The 17,728-nt window shown below is 42.1% G+C and overlaps 1 protein-coding gene across 1 annotated transcript; it reads left to right on the top strand.

The window, feature by feature from the left end:
• The first annotated feature begins 5,909 nt into the window (after nucleotides 1-5,909).
• LOC132569715 (cytochrome c oxidase subunit 7A2, mitochondrial) lies at nucleotides 5,910-15,982 on the top strand. The gene is made up of 4 exons (XM_060236058.1): nucleotides 5,910-6,157; nucleotides 11,006-11,095; nucleotides 14,245-14,329; nucleotides 15,758-15,982. The coding sequence occupies exons 1-4, from the start codon at nucleotides 6,140-6,142 to the stop codon at nucleotides 15,808-15,810; spliced, it is 246 nt and encodes an 81-aa protein (XP_060092041.1). The 5' UTR covers nucleotides 5,910-6,139; the 3' UTR covers nucleotides 15,811-15,982.
• The last annotated feature ends 1,746 nt before the right edge of the window (nucleotides 15,983-17,728 follow it).

Genomic DNA, 17,728 nt, shown 5'->3' with positions numbered 1-17,728 from the left:
TATGATTTTGGGGAGCCAGGTTTGTTTTAAACTGTAAACTTTTCCTTGAGTTACAAGATGTTATTAGGGCAGAGAGTATAAAGGCTTTGGACTCACTGCTGTGAGTTTTGTGGTGAGCAAGAACATGGAGATCACTGAGGCAGGAAGTTGTATGTAACTAATAAATGTATCTATTTACAAGATGATTGGAAAGAATAGATCAGCAGCACATGTCTCCAGATTAGGGATGGGCATGAACCAGCTCATGAGGCAAAATTCAGGCTGAACTTGGGCCTGATCCCAGCTCAGAAACTGATGTTTGGTGAATGTGCATTTCTCAGACATTTACTGGACTTCTGACTGGTTCAGCTGTTTTTAAGGCCAGCCATTTAAACCTAACTTCTGAGCAGCTGGGGTGGGTGGGATGTCTGCTGCTCAACTGATAGGCTTAAATGGCTGGCAGCAAAACTCTTCGGCTTTGCTTCCCCTCTCCCTCCAAAGCAGTGGGGAGGAAAACCAAAGGGGTAAATGAAATCTTTCCCCAAGCATCCCCCCCCCCCCTTCTTCCAGCTGCAGTTCACTATGGCCAGAAAAAAAGGTGGGAAGGAAGTCCCTTCCAGGGCTCGCTGTGGCTGGGAGAAAGAGGGAACCAAACTTGCTGGTTTGGTTCAGGTGGGCCAGTTCAGTTCAGGGTTTGTTTTAACGGCTGCCCTGGACTAAACCACCTTTTTAGGTTCATCCCCATCCCTGCTCCAATCAAAGGAGAAATCTGGCTGAGGTACGGAAGTTTAAGCTGCTTATGGCTTCGGAGTGCGATCTGAATTCTCTTTAATGCTGTCAGGTATAAACAGGTATTCACGAACTAGCCACTGTGTTGGACCCTTTCACACACAGGATTCCACCCACACCAGCCTGCCCTTTCCCAAGAGTCAGACTAAATGGTCAAGGTCTGCTCACCACCAGAGATGAGCCTCACAATGGGGTACCTCTTCCAGAGGCAGAGCTAAACTACTCTGCCCTTCAAACTGTCTACTCTTTTTTCTGAGGCATACTAAAAAATGACACCTTCTCTGTTCCCCTCCAACATTCCATCTCCCCTCTGAATGGTGATCAGATGTAGGAAGCAGCACTCCCATAGGTTCAGGGATGAGATCAGCAGATAGTTTGTTTTTCCCTTTTTTGGGGGGGGGGGTATTTTTGTATTTTTACTGAGTGTGTGTATATATACACCTGGAAGTTATGGTGACTGACCCCTACTGGGGGCATGGAGGATATTCAAAGAGGTGGCTGAATAAAGCCTGCCCTTCCCTAAGGAGGTCTCCCATCCAAGTTCTTGCCAGAGTTGACCCTGCTTAGCTGCTGAGATTGGGTTTGCCTGGGCCATCCAGGTCAGGGCTATTTCCCCTTTTCGTTGTCACATCACAGAGGCATACTTATACTTAATTATATCACAGTAACATTAACAAACAATATAAACATTGGTTTACAGAAACTGAATAAGAAAATAATGGTACAATGACACTTTGATAGTACAATGGTACAGTGACACTATAAAAGCTAGCCAGGCGTCGCTACATGAGCCACTACAGGATATTGTCAACAGATCCCTCGTAGAAGGGATCTTTCCCACACCTCTTAAAGAGGCTGTGGTCTGTCCCTTCTTGAAAAAACCATCTGCAGATCCGGCCGGTATCAAACCTTCCCTTTCTGGATAAGGTTATAGAGCGCGCAGTGGCAACTCAGCTACAGAGATTCCTGGATGACACTTCTGCACTGAATTCATTCCAGTCTGGCTTTCAACCATGTCACGGGACGGAGATGGTTCTGGTCATCCTCATAGATGACCCCATGCGACATCTGGATTGGGGCGGCTCAGCAGTGCTGTTGTTATTAGATCTGTCAGCCGCATTTGATACGGTTGACCATCAGCTACTGACTAGCTTCCTTGCCGACATGGGGATTCAGGGGACTGCCTTACAGTAGTTGGCCTCCTTTCTCCAAGGTCGAGGACAAAGGGTAGTGATAGGTGAGGAATCATCCCAAAGGCACCCACTTATATGCAGTGTGCCACGGTGCGGTTCTGTCCCCGATGTTATTTAACATCTATATGCGCCCCCTTGCCCAGATTGTCAGGAGGTAAGGGCTGGGAATGTCACCAATATGCAGACGACACCCAGCTCTATCGATGGGTCGCCAGTCCGACTGTACCCCGGAAAATCTAGACCTGGCTCTTCAAGCCGTAGCATCTTGGATCAGGCTGAGTCGGTTGAAGCTGAATCCGACGAAGACGGAGGTTCTCTTATCTGAGCCAGGGTGGTCTGAGGGGGGAGATCCCTCTGCCGGCTCTTGACGGGGTGCCGCTAGTACCGGCCCCTAAGATCAAGAGCTTAGGTGTGCTCCTGGAGTCCTCTCTTACAATGGAGGTGCAGGTAGCAGCCACTACTAGATCTGCCTTTTTTCATCTTCAGCAGGTGTGGCAGTTGGCCCCTTTCTTGGAGCATGACGACTTAGCAATGGTGATCCATGCTACTGTGACCTCGAGAATATATCATTGTAATGCCCTCTACATGGGGCTACCCTTGACCCTGACTCGGAAACTACAGCTAGTGCAGAACGCTGCGGCATGGCTGTTAATGGGACTCCTTTGATGGGAACACATTCAGCCAGTGCTGAAAGAGCTGCACTGGCTACCTATTGTGTTCCGAGTCCGTTTCAAGGTGGTGGTATTGACCTTTAAAGCCCTTTATGGTCAGGGGCCTGCCTGTCTACAGGACCATCTTTCTCCATATGTTCCCCAGAGAGCACTGTGTTCAGGGACACAAAATCTACTATCCGTCCCTGGACCAAAGGAGGTTAAGCTATGCTCTACACGGGCTAGAGCCTTCTCAACGGCAGCACCAGAAATGTGCAATGATCTCCTGGAGCCCATAAGGACCCTGCAGGATCTTTCTACTTTCCGCAGGGCATGCAAAACTGAACTGTTCCAACAAGCCTTTAACATCTAACCGGGAGAGGACTGCCGCCCCACATCATTATAAAGCTACGATACTGCATGATCACCATCAGAAAAGAACTCGCTTATATTGACATGGTACAGCACCACATAGTGGTTTTAAAATTGTAACTGTATTTTATTGGTTTTTAAATTGTAAATAGAAATGCTGTTATCCGCCCTGAGTCCGCTTGTGGAGAGGGCGGGATAGAAATTTAAGGTAAATAAATAAATAAAATAAAAGCAAACCATTATTTGCTTTTAGTACAAACACCTTTGGGCTTCCATCCTTTTGGATAAAGTGTGAATTACTACATTTCATGCTCATGGACATGAATGATGTCAAAAAGTATTGTGAAAGCAAACACGACCAGAACAATTGGCCATTATTGCCCTTAGTGTTGTGGGACCAGCACAGAAGAGGAGGAGATTGCCCTTCACTCAGAGTCTTAAAGTGGTTTACAATCTCCTTTCCCTTCCTTTCCCCACAACAGACACAGTGAGGTAGGTGGGGCTGAGAGAGCTCTTTTGAGAACTGCTCCTGAAAGAGCAGCTCTTTCAAGAACTGTGACTGACTCAGGATCACTCAGCAGGTGCATGTGGAGAAGTGGGGCAACAAACCTGGTTCTCCCAGATTAGAATCCGCACACATGACCATTACACCAAATCAGGACACTGGAAAAAGATCTTTGTGTAGAATAAACTTTCATCCCTGCACATAAGGCCTTAGCTTTCCTGGGCCCTGCACAGTAGCCACCCCCTCCTTCATGGCTGAAAGGTGTTTCTGGGCCAGGAACTCTCTTGTTGGGAAGAACACCAGATGTGTGTCCATGAAGCCCACACTGACTAATACTGTTCCCAGACCAATGTTAGAAGGATCTGTGGTTACAATCAAGTGCCATTACCACAACTTCAGATGCTATTAGCTCTGAACTTGTGGAAAGCAGTTTGGTATTCTGCTTTCTTCACCTGATCTGGGTTCAGTATTATTTCTCTTGGGAAATGGAAGATGTGAGGGTGTGAGCTTTTGTGCACGCACACACTTTGTCAGAATGAAATGAAACTTACCAGTCCATATAAGACAGAGGTTGAACAGCAAATTGGTATGCAAGTATATGATATAACGAAATATTTTAACAGATGCAAACAAGAATAACAAGGAAAGTTTACAAGGTTATTGTTTAGATTCAATTCTGTGAGAAAACGGGCAAAATAAATGTGTGATGTATTAATTATGGCGTGTTAAGAGTAATCCTCTGATCCCTATGTCAAGCTCCATCTTCTCTCAAGTGTAGAGGTAACTTGGTACCTTTTCCCTTCCGATAGAGTGATTTGTTGTGCTGTGTTTTGTCTCCTCTGTTATGTTATTAGATGAGCCACCCTGCACTCTGGAGACTATGACTGCTCCAAGCACTAGCCCTAAGATCCTCCCATTTTCTAAGTGCACATCATATATAGTTTAGTGATGGGAACAGAAAAGGTAGTATTGTCTTGTAACCAGGACTGGCAGCAGTCTAGGCACCATTCAAGGAGAAGTAAACTGGTGATTGGGGATTGCTAACCATGTTGTATACCACACAAGTTCAACACTGTACATTACACTGATCTCAAAAATATGTATGAAAGTAGTGAAAAATGAAAGGCTGACCTGTAAATGTATGATTCAAAGGGCTTTGCACAGAACAATAATAAACTTTTTTATAATGATGGTGAGAAGTGGTGGAAAGTTTCCACTTATTAAAACCTTCCCAATTTTCGTTTCTTGATGATGCACTAGTGCAAGTTCTCTTTTAAGGGACAAGTTTTTGCATGTGGGGATATATGATTATTTTGGAATATGCCCCTCCCAGTTTTTTCATCTGCATGTCCTGGGCAGTGTTCCCTCTAAGCTGAGTTTGTGTGAGCTAGCTCAGATTTTTAGCCACCAGCTCACATTTTTGTCTTAGCTCAGGAAGGATGACCCAGAGCACAATAATTTATGCAGTAGCTCACATCTTTAATGCTCTTTCTTCAGGTTTCCTTTTCTCAACATTCCATCCTCTTTAACTAGTTGCTCTTAAAAGAAAGGCAGAACCCAGCCTGTCCATCACAAGTATACAGTGGCTCAAACGTCATTTTGCAATGCAGAGCTTTTGAATTTCCAGTATTTGTAGCTGGACTTGTGAATAAGGAAATCAGAATCAACTTCAGCCTCATCTCCAATACCCTTTGAATACATTGCATTACCCCCTGTGATTTTTTTACCCGAGCCAAGGGAGAGAGGAGGAGGGTAGGTGCAAAAGTAGACGTGTGTTCGTTTTGCTTTGAAACGCCTCTGAAATCCTGTGAAGAACTTAAATGTCTGTGTAAGTTGGGGGCCTGATTCTCATGGCGATGGTGGCATATTAGGGCAATGTACTTTTCAAACATTTGGACTCACCAGCCACACCGAATTTCTTGGGACTTGATGTAGGATTTGTAAAAAGCTTTCCTTTATCACCTCTTCGCGTGTACATCAGAATCCACCCCCCCCCCCCAAAGCGACAGAAAGGAGAACGCTCCATTTACTTATGTTTAAGAAGGAAACCTCACACGCAAGAGTACACACACATTTGTTTCATATATAATGCTTCTCTCAGCTGCATATTAGAATAAACTTTGATTTGCTCCCTAGTAACCATACTTAGAATTCGCAGCCTTACGTTCGCGTAAATCCTATTGAACAGACGGGGACTTACTAGGGAATAAGGAAAACAGGTTACAATAAACCCAATTTCTTGCCAGGAGTTTTGAGGCGGCAGATTTCAGTTTTGTGTTATTGTCATCTGGTTTTATTAGCGTCGTTCCCTCTCTCTGTAGGTTTTCGAGAGAAAGGGCAAGAAAGAGTTAAAGCTCCCCGGCTTACGGTTTAGTGACACGCCACTAGATGTCGCTAGATAGTGGCGTACAAGAGAACTTCAGGCGCCGCTGAGCGCACTCAGGAAGCCGACCGAACGGCTTGTTTAAGTCCATCAACCACCCCACAGGCTTTCCTTCCGGCTAGCGAATCTATGACACTCACGAAGCTTCCTCTATGGTGCATCACGTGGCCACGAGAGAACAATTACTTCCTTTTTCCGGTGCCCTTGGGATTGCGTTTGAAGAAAAAAGGAGCAGGAGGAAGAGGTCTGAGGTGAAAAGATCTCCAAGATGCTTCGCAAGGTTTTGGTGGGTTGATTCGGCTTCAGATATTTGAACGGAGGGAAGAAGAAAGCAAAAACTCCAGCTCGTGAGGGGAGGGGCAAAGTAGAGGGATCCAGCTATTGGAAACGGTCGGGAAGGATGCGAGGAGGGAGTGGCGACGGCGGCATTTTGAAAGCGCAGGTGATCCTGCGTCGCCCTTGTGCGGCTCCCCGAGAGCCGGGGACACTCGCAGCCCAGTGCTTTAGAAGCCTCATATGCGTGTCTGCAGAGTCGACGGTTGGGCTGTAAATTATCGCCGTCTTGGGGAGGAATAGCCAGGTGGGGCGCTGTCGGGTCAACGGAGGGGGAAAGCTGTGAGGAGGCTGAAAATGATCTGGGAAGAAGGGTGCGATAGAGCCTTTTTTTTGTTTGTTTTAAGGGACGGCAGTGTTTTATATATAGAGAATATGTCGCCTTTCCAGAGAGCTACTAGAAGAGACTGCATGCAAGACTCTCATTCGTTTCTTTTTTAGCAATAACTTTTGCAAACGTCGGAACCTGAAGCATCCGATTGTTTTCTTTATCCTTGCCCCATCCCCCACCCCGACCTTGATGGGAATTTGAATAATTGCATGCTGTTTTATTTTGGTTGGGTTTTGTGTTATGTAACTATTCTTTTTGGATTTACTTTGGACCACTGTAGTAGCTTCTCTTCCCATATATATCTGCATCTTTTGATTGTTTTACTTTTCAGTAGAAATGATGTTTCCGAACTCCTTGTGGTCTGGGAGGAAGGCAGTGATATTTTTTTGCTTGTGGTTCTGTCACCCATGCAACAGCCGTTATTTTCAGGAAGGGGAGTCTGAAGAACTAAATCAGATTGATGTGATAAGTGGTGTAGATGTATTATGGCAATTAAAAAAACAGATAACTTTCCAGGTCTTGATAGAATGCTCCTAAGAGTTCTTAGGGAAAGCCCATGTAACATTGATGAACTATTAATCCATACATGCACAGATGGAAAAAGTACAGAAGAGGGTAACCAAGATGATTAGGAGGGTGGAGGAACTTTTCTCTCAGGAAAGGCTGATAAGTCTTGTTAGAGTATTTTGCACGCAGCAGAAGAGCTGAAGGAGAGGGACAGGCAAAACACAGGAATTAATAGACAAGAGAAACAGCTGTATTCAATGGTAGATATATTTACCAGGAAAGTATCCAATATTCAGAGTCGTTGCCAGGCCAAGGTCATACACAGTAATCAGTACACACTTCAGTAGATAACAGTATACAGCAGTAAGTATACACAGCACGATCCAAGCACAGTAGCATAGGATCCAACACCAGCAGTGATCGCTGCCACCCAGATAGCGGGTCTCACAGAACCCACAATCCTTACAGGCAGACTGAGCAGGCTCACTGAGCTTCCCTAAGTACACGTACCAATCATCAGGGTTGCATCAGCTCTGTGAGTCAGCACAAAGCCTAATTACAGGTGAGGTCATCCCACCTTACCTCAGTAACAGGTAACAGCTGGATCATGATGCAGCATGACTCAGCATGACATTGCAGAAACAACATTACTATTACTAAGATGGAGTCAGTCAGCCATTTTAGGACTGAGTTCCAACAAGTCTGGGACTTTTCTGTCAAGAAAATGAGATTACTAAGGGGGGATGTAATATATTTTTATAAAATTATGCATGGGCCAGAGAGAGTGGACAGAGAAATTTCTCCATCTCCCAAAATACTAGAACTAGAATACATCCAATTAAGTTGACGGGCAGTAGATTCAAGGTGGATGAAAGAAAATAGTTCACTGCCGCAGGATGTAGTGATGGCTGCACACATCGATAGTTTTAAAAGTAGAGAGCCAGCATGATATAGTAGTTAAGATCAACCAACTCTGTTATGGAGAACTGGATTTGATTCTGCACTCCTCCCCATGAAATTAGCTGTATGACCTTGGGTTAGTCACATCTCTCTTAAAGCTCTTCCAGCCCTCCCCCCTAAGTCTAGTTCACCACCTAGTGGTGCATAACACTAAAAGAGCCAGAACTTAAAGCTGCCAGACACTCTTAGGATCTCCTGGCAATACTACATACAATGCCTGTTAGCTTTAAAATAGAATTCAACAGATTCATGGAGGATAGTTTATCAGTAGCTGTTTCTTATGGCGACTAAAGAGATCCTCCACATTCACAATGAATACTAGTACCAGGAAGCAACATTAGGGGAAGGTTGTGGCCCCATGTCCTGTTGTTGGTCCTGTAAAGTAACTGGTTGGCAGCTGTCTGAGACAGGAGCTTGGGCTAAGTGGATGGCTGATAACTGTCTGATCCAGCAGGGTTGTTCTTATATTTCTGACTGACAACGCAACTGACAAAGTATCATCAGCAGAGTAGTATAGTTTAAATAAGGCTGCATTATGATCCTAACATTACCATTCTGCAATCCTGTAAATAGCGAATGGAGCAGCATGTTTTGTACCAAGGCAGTGCCATGCTGTAGGCCAAAAGCTGCCTCCTAAGAGGTAAACACAATCTTTTGTCTTGTTCAGCAATCTGGTAGTGAAGTCTTGGGGAGCCTGTGCTGCTTATAACTAGGGATTGGCATGGACTTAATAAATGGAGGTTTGTATAGGTTTATGATTTGTGAGTTTCAGGAACTTCCATGGACCTTTCCATTTAACAAATCAGTTTGTGGTTTGTGAATTCAGAATGTGGTAGAATACCCCTCACCTGCAGACTAGAAATGCCACGCTTGTGCAGTGAGTCCCCAGCTGATTCTCCTCTACCTGCCCTCCACATATGGTGAAGATTGGATTTAGCAGATGCCCCAGGAAGGTGCTCTCTGGGGAAATTGCAGCTGCAGGTTCAGGAGTGTGTCAAATGGGTCCTTTTAAAGCTAGAGGCATCAAACTCAAAAATTACTTCCCTAGGATGCCCCTCTACCTTCCCTTCAAGTTATGTGCAGTTTGGCTTTGGGGAGGGGGAAAACAATCCCTAGTGTCCAGTGGGCAAAGGAGAGAGGAATGTGTCAAACAGGTCCCCCTGGCAAGCTAGAAGTATCAAACTTGCAGCAGACCTCCACAGGATGCCCCTCTACCTGCTCTCCAAGTTGTGTGCAAATTGATTTTGGAGTACAGCTCATCTCTATATACAGTCTGCTCTGCAGAGCAGAATGGGAACTCTCATATCAGCAGCCAGAACTGCCTGCCAAACTTTGGGGAACTGGTATTGGTATTTCCAGGGCTGTAGAAGTCCATCCCCCCTGGTTGCCTTGACACTTAATGCCTCAGTGCTAGGTTGTCTGGCCCACGGACCATTCCCATGGACCAAATGAACTTCCACCTCCACAAGGCCCATGGCAGTCTTCCAAAAATGTGAATGCACAAACCAGCAAATGGACCACAGACTGGACCGTTGGTCCATGGTCTGGTCTGTGCACATCCCTATTTGTAACAACTGTTCAAGCAGACAAGTACAATTCAGTTGTATCTTTTCCTGATTACAGGTTCTTAAGAGGTGCCTTAATTTTTCTAAGCGGAGATCCCCTTTTCTTTGTAAACTATAGTTGCAGTTTTCTTTATAGAAAGTGAAGGTATTTGTACTGTTGAATTTCATAAATATACCAAATTGGATAATTTTGTGTTCTAAGTTGTTGGTGATACATTTTGTTGTTAAATCAGTAAGGTTTAGGTTTCACAAGAAAGTAAATATTGTATATACTTCAATTTTTCCCTGGAAATAAAACAAGAACAGCTTTGCTTCATGGCTTCAAAATGTCTGGAAGTTTTACATCTCTAAATGGTATATATTTTTGACCAGATTAAATGTCTTTAGAGAGCATTTAATTTATTCAAAAGAGAACAGACCATTAGAGCTTTCTTCAGTGCTCCTGCATACTTATTCTTTTTGTCTTGTTGGGAAAATGGGGGGAAGAGTCTTCAGAAAAACACATGCATACATGCTTCTGAAATTTTATAGATTTCCTTTTGGATCATTGCATCTAATCAAATGGCAGATTCTGTGCATAAACTGATGCAGTCCAGGGGTGCTAGTAATGCTTTGAAAAAGATTATGATTGTGGCTTCAGGTTTTATCATCAAACACCCTGGTTCATATTGGGATCTAGTGCACAGATAACATTGTCTTCATTGTACATCTTTATTGGAATTTTCTTTATAATTGACCAGTTGTCCGAGGCATTGGGAGCCGTGGCTGGGTGGTTACAACAGAGCTGACTGAAGCTGAATCCAGCTAAGACGGAGGTCTTGTACCTGTCGGGGTGGGATGGATATGGGTATCGAGCTCCCAGCTTTGGATGGTGTCACATTGGTGCCAGCCCAAAAGGTGAGGAGCTTGGGAGTGACCTTGGATGCCTCCCTTTCCACGGAGGCCCAGATCACGATGGTTGCCAGGTCTGCCTTTTGTTAACTTCGGCAGATCAGGCAGCTAGCACCATATCTATCCCCCCAGGACCTGGCTACAGTGATCCATGCAATGGTCACTTCCAGACTAGACTACTGTGACTCGCTCTACGCTGGCTTACCCTTGAGACTGATCCAGAAACTGCAGTGGGTGCAGAATGCGGCGGCTCGCCTGCGGACTGCACCAGCTTTACGGGTGGGCATTCGGCTGGCGCTCCACAGTCAGCACTGGTTGCCCATCGAGTACCAGATCCGCTTCAGGATTCTAGTGCTTATGTGGCCTGGGACCAACATTATATGTTGTACTCTGCCCTGAGCCCTGCGGGAAATGGACGGAATAGAAATTAATTAAAATAAATTTAAAAAATAAAAAATAAATTAGCTCCAGCCATAGTACTTAATGTATTTTCAAGTAGATGTCCACAGTTTTTTAAAAAAATTAAATACTTGTGTTCTTGTTGTAGGCTCTTCGAAGTATTTCCCAGCGAACCATAAGTACTGCCTCACGCAGGCAGATTCAAAATAAGGTTCCAGAATACCAGAAACTTTTCCAGGTATTGATTGTATGCCTGCCTTCAGATTACACGACTGTATATTCTCTCTTGACTTTTGTATTTGTTTTACATTTGCTTCCTTTTTTAAAAAAAGCATGAGTTGATGATGGTAAGGACTTTGGAGTGTGAAGATGTTTACTGCAGCTTACTGATCTGATGGTAATGGTCTTGACTTTATGCTTTAATGCTGTATTGCCTGATTGCTAAATGATGGCTGCTTGTTTGATCAGCAGTGATAAAAGTTCTTAAATTTAGTTACCTATATATATAATTTAGTCTTTATATATATATTTTAAAAGGACTAAGTTGCTTTAGTGGGTCATAGATCAGTTGTTGCCCTATTTGCTGACACTTAAAAGATAACTTATTGAAAGGGCTAGAAGTTCTGGCAAAAAATGTTAAATATAATAAACTAATATGCTAAATTGTCCCAGATGGATTTATTCTGAGGAAAGAAGCAAGTATTCTTAGTCTCTGGAGTTCTCACAAACTCCTTAAAGGCCTGATTTTTTTTTCCTGAATGAGGGCAGGAACAAACATGTGGACAAAGGAGACCCAATAGATGTTGTTTACCTTGACTTCCAGAAAGCTTTTGATAAAGTTCCTCATCAAAGGCTCCTTAGTAAGCTCGAGAGTCATGGAGTAAAAGGACAGGTCCTCTTGTGGATCAAAAACTGGCTAATTAATAGGAAGCAGAGAGTGAGTATAAATGGGCAGTCTTCGCAGTGGAGGACGGTAAGCAGTGGGGTGCCGCAGGGCTCAGTACTGGATCCCATGCTCTTTAACTTGTTCATAAATGATTTGGAGTTGGGAGTGAGCAGTGAAGTGGCCAAGTTTGCAGATGACACAAAATTGTTCAGGGTGGTGAGAACCAGAGAGAATTGTGAGGCACTCCAAAGGGAACTGTTGAGGCTGGGTGAGTGGGCGTCAGCGTGGCAGATGAGGTTCAATGTGGTCAAGTGCAAAGTAATGCACATTGGGGCCAAGAATCCCAGCTACAAATACAAGTTGATGGGGTATGAACTGGCAGAGACTGACCAAGAGAGAGATCTTGGGGTCATGGTAGATAACTCACTGAAAATGTCAAGACAGTGTGCGATTGCAATAAAAAAGGCCAACGCCATGCTGGGAATTATTAGGAAGGGAATTGAAAACAAATCAGCCAGTATCATAATGCCCCTGTATAAATCGATGGTGCGGTCTCATTTGGAATACTGTGTGCAATTCTGGTCACCGCACCTCAAAAAGGATATTATAGAATTGGAAAAAGTCCAGAAAAGGGCAACTAGAATGATTAAAGGGTTGGAACACTTTCCCTATGAAGAAAGCTTAAAACGTTTGGGGGCTCTTTAGCTTGGAGAAATGTCGACTGCGGGGTGACATGATAGAGGTTTACAAGATAATACATGGGATGGAGAAAGTAGAGAAAGAAGTACTTTTCTCTCTTTCTCACAATACAAGAACTCGTGGGCATTCAATGAAATTGCTGAGCTGTCAGGTTAAAACGGATAAAAGGAAGTACTTCTTCACCCAAAGGGTGATTAACATGTGGAATTCACTGTCACAGGAGGTGGTGATGGCTACAAGCATAGACAGCTTCAAGAGGGGGTTAGATAAAAATATGTAGCAGAGATCTATCAGTGGCTATTAGCCACTGTGTGTGTGTGTATTTGGCCACTGTGTGACACAGAATGTTGGACTGGATGGGCCATTGGCCTGATCCAACATGGCTTCTCTTATGTTCTTAACAGAGTCTGTACTGAGGCAGGCCACTCAGAGAAGTCTTCATTTTTTAAAGGCTCAAAGCAGAAGTCCTAAATGAGGACAGGAACAATAGGGCCACTTTTCTGGCAGCCGGATTCTCAACCAGTTCCCAGGCTGTTTCCTTCTCTGGAATAACTGTTCTTCTACAGGAAAAATTGAGCACCACTGCATAAAAACACCTTGCCTTTCTTCTTCCTCTGTTAGAGTTAATCTGCCCTTTTTTTGTTTTGTTGCCAGGCAGTCCTTCACAAAACCTCTTCAGAAATTGCCTCCTGCTAGGTGGCAGTGTTTCTTACTCTGGACTTATTAAGCAGGCAAAAATTGAATACAGTGTTTTTAATATAAATTATTTCTCAAAGGCTTACTTATGCTATGAAATTTTCTTATGAAACATACAGCAATAGTAAAAGACAGTTTAAACACTTACCTGCTCTTAACGGTGTACCTTACCAGTTCTACTCTGTGGGAAACTGGATATAAAATTGCTTATAATTGAACTTGTTTAGTAATAGTTTAGAACTTAACCATTTTAGACTATTATGAACCAGTATACTGAATAATGAAAGAACATTATGTTGCTAAATGATTGAGGCAGCAAATGACCCAGTTAAGTCTGACATTATTATTTTAAGATGCTTCAATTTCCCCCCCTTGATAGCTAATCTCTTGTTTGGTTTAACATGTTGCAGTCCCACTCTTAGAAGCGGAAAGATCTCCATTAAAACAACATTTCCCAATTAGGGGCATATGATGCACATGATCAGCTGTAACCTGTCTCTGATGTTGTAGGCATGAAACATAGGACAGGCAATGGCCAGTCCAAAAAACAGTCCAAAATGGGTTACATATTTAAAACAAAGAAGATGATTAACCATTATGCTTACAGAATCATTTTATAGATGTCTGCAGAGTCTAGCTTCTTCCAGAAACTTTGTAGAGTATAATTTGTGGCCATTAGGGGGCTCTTATCTCTAAAAGATCAGGGGTGGCCAAAGGTAGCTCTCCAGATGTTTTTTTTGCCTACAATTCCCACCAGCCCCAGCCATTGGCCATGCTGGCTGGGGCTGATGGGAGTTGTAGGCATAAACATCTGGAGAGCTACCGTTGCCAACCCCTGTAAAAGATTATGCTGGTTTGAGGATATGTGGACCATGTAGATTTGTTAGCTTTTTAGTTAAAAGTCCTGGCATTTTGGTCTTAGAATTCCTGAACATGCAAGTTACTTTCCAAAGGGCAGATAATCTTTAGAAGGTGGATCGGATTTGGATCTTGTAATACTGCAGCTAAATTGGTTGGAATTATTTCTTCAATTATAGGGACTGGCACTAACATATCTATAGATGAGACAAACTAATGCATGTTTTCTATGTTCCTCTTGTTGGTAGGAAGATAATGGCCTTCCAGTGTACCTCAAAGGTGGAATAACAGATGCACTGCTGTATCGATTAACTATGAGTCTTTCTGTTTTTGGTAAGCTTTGACAATGTGCAGGAGTTGAGCTGTTTCATTCTTCTCTGGTATTTCACTTCATATTTTTAACAGATGAAGCACCTGCTCAGCTGCATACATCTCAGACAAGAACTTGGATATTCTCTGCTGGCTGCTTTTTTTGTGGGGGTCGGGAACTCATCTGTAAAAAATATGATTGGCTCCAACAGAGTGCTAACAGAAGTCACTTGATGAAGCAGATCTTTTATGCTTCCCCCAGCAACCTCAGAAAAGCTGCTGCTTGTGGCTGCAGAACCTGCATGGCTGGGAGGTGCCATAATGAGTAGAAGCTTGGTCAAAACGCCTCATCTTGCTTTAGCACCAGTGGTGCCAATAGAAGCATTACCAATAGAAGGGAAAAAGGGGGGCAACGTGAACCAGTTCCCACCTGCCATTGCAGCCTTCTGAGTGCATTGTCTTTTTGTCCAAAGAAGTCCTCCGACTTCCAACATCAGGGGTGGGGGGGTGGGACACATTTGGAGGAATTAAGAGCGCAGGAAAGTTCTGTGAACATGCTTGTTTGTAGGATGCTCTTGTCATTAACTTGATTCTTGACAGCGTTTATATTGTATTAATTTTTGATATCTTAAAATACTTACTTAGTTCTGCTTATTGGTAGCATTTTTAATCAGCTGTACTTCATTGGCTTGCTCTATTTGTAATCTTATGAGCATGCCCATTAACTAATTCTTCTAACACTGTTCTTCAAAAAGCTGTTGGAGATCTACAGAAAGTAATGGTGAAGACTGGTCTGTTGTACAGAAATACATGACACCTGTCCCATATTACTTATTTCTCATACCAGCCTTTGGGTGGATGCAACTCAATCTAAAGATGCTCAAGGTTCCATCTAATTAAGTTGCTTAAAAATTAATGCAATTCTTCCAGGTTTTCAGTTGGTTTGCTGTAACTTGTTGCTGCTATACCTGTTTCATTTAAATATTTAAGTAAATATCTCAAAGGTTTGAGAGAGCTTAGCATTAAAAATTATTTACTGAATATGTTTTTAAAAATTTGGAACCTTGAGCAGACACTCTAGAATGAAGTAAAAATTGGGATTCTAGAATAGTATACTTGAAGCTCTTTAAATACCAACCTTTTTCAAATGCTGTGAGATTCTTAATGTCTGCATTGAAGCTAACTGCATTATTAGGCTTTGTATTTGAATTCAGTTTTTTACCATATGAATTTTCTGGTCTCAGTCTGCTAATGAGAGGGGTGGTGTTAAAAGGCTTCTCTTTAAGTGTTTTTAAGCTGAAGGAAGTTTATAATTTCTGAAATCTGTCACATGAAAAGAAGTTTAAAGACCGTGTGTATAGCTTTTTCAGAAAAGATCATGTTACAAAGAATTTACAATCAAAGAAAGTACCTCCTTAAAATCTGTCCTAATGTTATCTCTCTTTTCTTCAGGAACAGGCTACCTCTTGTATCTCCTCTATGTGGCTTCTATGCCCAAGAAATAAAAATGACTCCAGTTAACAGAGTGCTCCTTGGAGTAACTTTGCTCTCTCCCATTCCATAACATTCTTCAGGGACCTTCTTTGTCCTTGTCCTATATGACTGTGTCTGGGATCAATATTTATTGAGTTGTACTATTGAAAGCCTCAATCAATAAAGCAGTTTTACGTGGCTCGAGTTGGTCTGGCAATATACTGAATATGTTTGAATCTTCTATTTAAAAGAGTTTCTATTTAAATATTTACTGGGAACTGCTGTTTCATTCCAAGAAGTCCTCAGTATAGGTGAACCCATAAGTCAGTATAGGTGAGTCTTCAGTAAAGGTGAACGCATAATTCAGTACAGGTGAACCTTTTTCTCTTCCTTGTCTCAAAATGGCATTAACACACCTTCAGTAGGTTGAAGGCAAAGCTTCCTTTCTGCCAACAGAGCGACAGTTCTTTCTACCCTCCCTTTGTCAGCCAGCAAACCACACCCAACATTATATGTAGGAATCCCCTCATTAGTTTCACAGGATGTAGTGGGCTGCAGTGGAAGTATGTATTTGCGTCCCAACACAACAATTCTAAATGAGTTGAAGAATTCTATTTCACATCTTTTCGTCTCCCTGGATTCATAGTACTGTGTTTATTTGAAAGGAAGATGGCCCTGAATATAAGATGACCCCATCTTACCGTTATATAGCAAAACCTTTTTCTTTTCATGGATATAACTGTAACTTGTATCTGAATGTAGGATGACCCCCTAGGTTTTTGATGGCATACCTGTGTTTTTTTTAACCCAATCTTGTCCATTAGAGTAAATATTATAAATTATTTTGCCAGTTTTTATATTTATTCTGACAAGCAAATAATGGCATCTTTAGTTAGGGTCCCAAGGCTGTGTGCAGATTTTATAGACAAACAGTGCTATTTGCACCTTCCTGAGAAAACTCTGGGTTTATAACAACCATTTCTGATAGCCACATATAATTATTATTTAACCTAGAACAGTATTTTACAGTTTCTTTATTGGGGAGGTGTTAATTCTACAATAATGGTAGTTTTATTTTTTAAAGTACGTTTTATTAAGGTTTTAATACGTAGTAAAAAAAGAAGAGAGAAAAAAAGTAAAATAGAATTACACAAGAAAAAAAGACAGTAACAAAAACAGGGAAAAGGCAGTATCTAATCTTCTCTGCCACAGGAATTTATTTACTCATTACCACAGTACCCTTTTAGTCTTCAAAGCCATGCAATCAGTTCATTTTTTTCTTTTTATAAACTAAATCCATAAAGGCTTTGTAGGTATAAATTTAGTCTTGTCTTTTATCAAAGAGGTAAGTTTGGTCATCTCCGCAAGCTCTATTATCCTGACTAGCCATTCCTATTTTGTAGGTAATGATGTAGATTTCCAGTTTTGAGTGTATAAAAGTCTTGCTGCCATTGTCATTTATTTATTTATTTATTTAATGACTTCTATCCCGCCCTTCCCAACAAGTGGCTCAGGGCGGTCATGTACGTGAATAAAGTTCCATTTATATTTTCAAGTTGTTTATACATTAGTCCCAACAAAAAAATCTTCTGGTTTCAATTGTATATTAATCTTTAAAATGTTCTGTATGATTGAATGTATTTGTATCCAGTATTTTTGGCTTTATTACACATCCACCACATATGAGAAAATGGCCTTTCGTGTTCACATTTCCAGCATTTATTCCCAACATTCTTATACATTTTAGCTAATTTGTCGAGTCATATACCACTGGCACATCATTTTATAAAAATTCTCTTTTAAATTAGAAAATTTAAGCCCTTTCAACTGAAGATTTTTCCATTGTTCCATTTTAATCATTGTTCCACTTAATCTTTATTAAAATGGTCCTTGACCAACTCAAAATGTAACAGAATATGAATGCTCAAAAGTTAAAAAGACTTAAAATTA

Source organism: Heteronotia binoei, chromosome 1, assembly GCF_032191835.1.
Source record: "Heteronotia binoei isolate CCM8104 ecotype False Entrance Well chromosome 1, APGP_CSIRO_Hbin_v1, whole genome shotgun sequence".
NCBI classification, from domain to species: domain Eukaryota; kingdom Metazoa; phylum Chordata; class Lepidosauria; order Squamata; family Gekkonidae; genus Heteronotia; species Heteronotia binoei.
Note: the sequence above shows the minus strand (reverse complement) of the source record. Positions and strands in the feature narration are given on the sequence as shown.

Excerpts from the sequence above, each read along its gene's own strand:
- LOC132569715 (XM_060236058.1), top strand. Across the intron at positions 11,096-14,244 it reads AATACCAGAAACTTTTCCAG|GAAGATAATGGCCTTCCAGT; the intron begins GTATTGATTGTA and ends TCTTGTTGGTAG. Across the intron at positions 14,330-15,757 it reads TATGAGTCTTTCTGTTTTTG|GAACAGGCTACCTCTTGTAT; the intron begins GTAAGCTTTGAC and ends TCTTTTCTTCAG.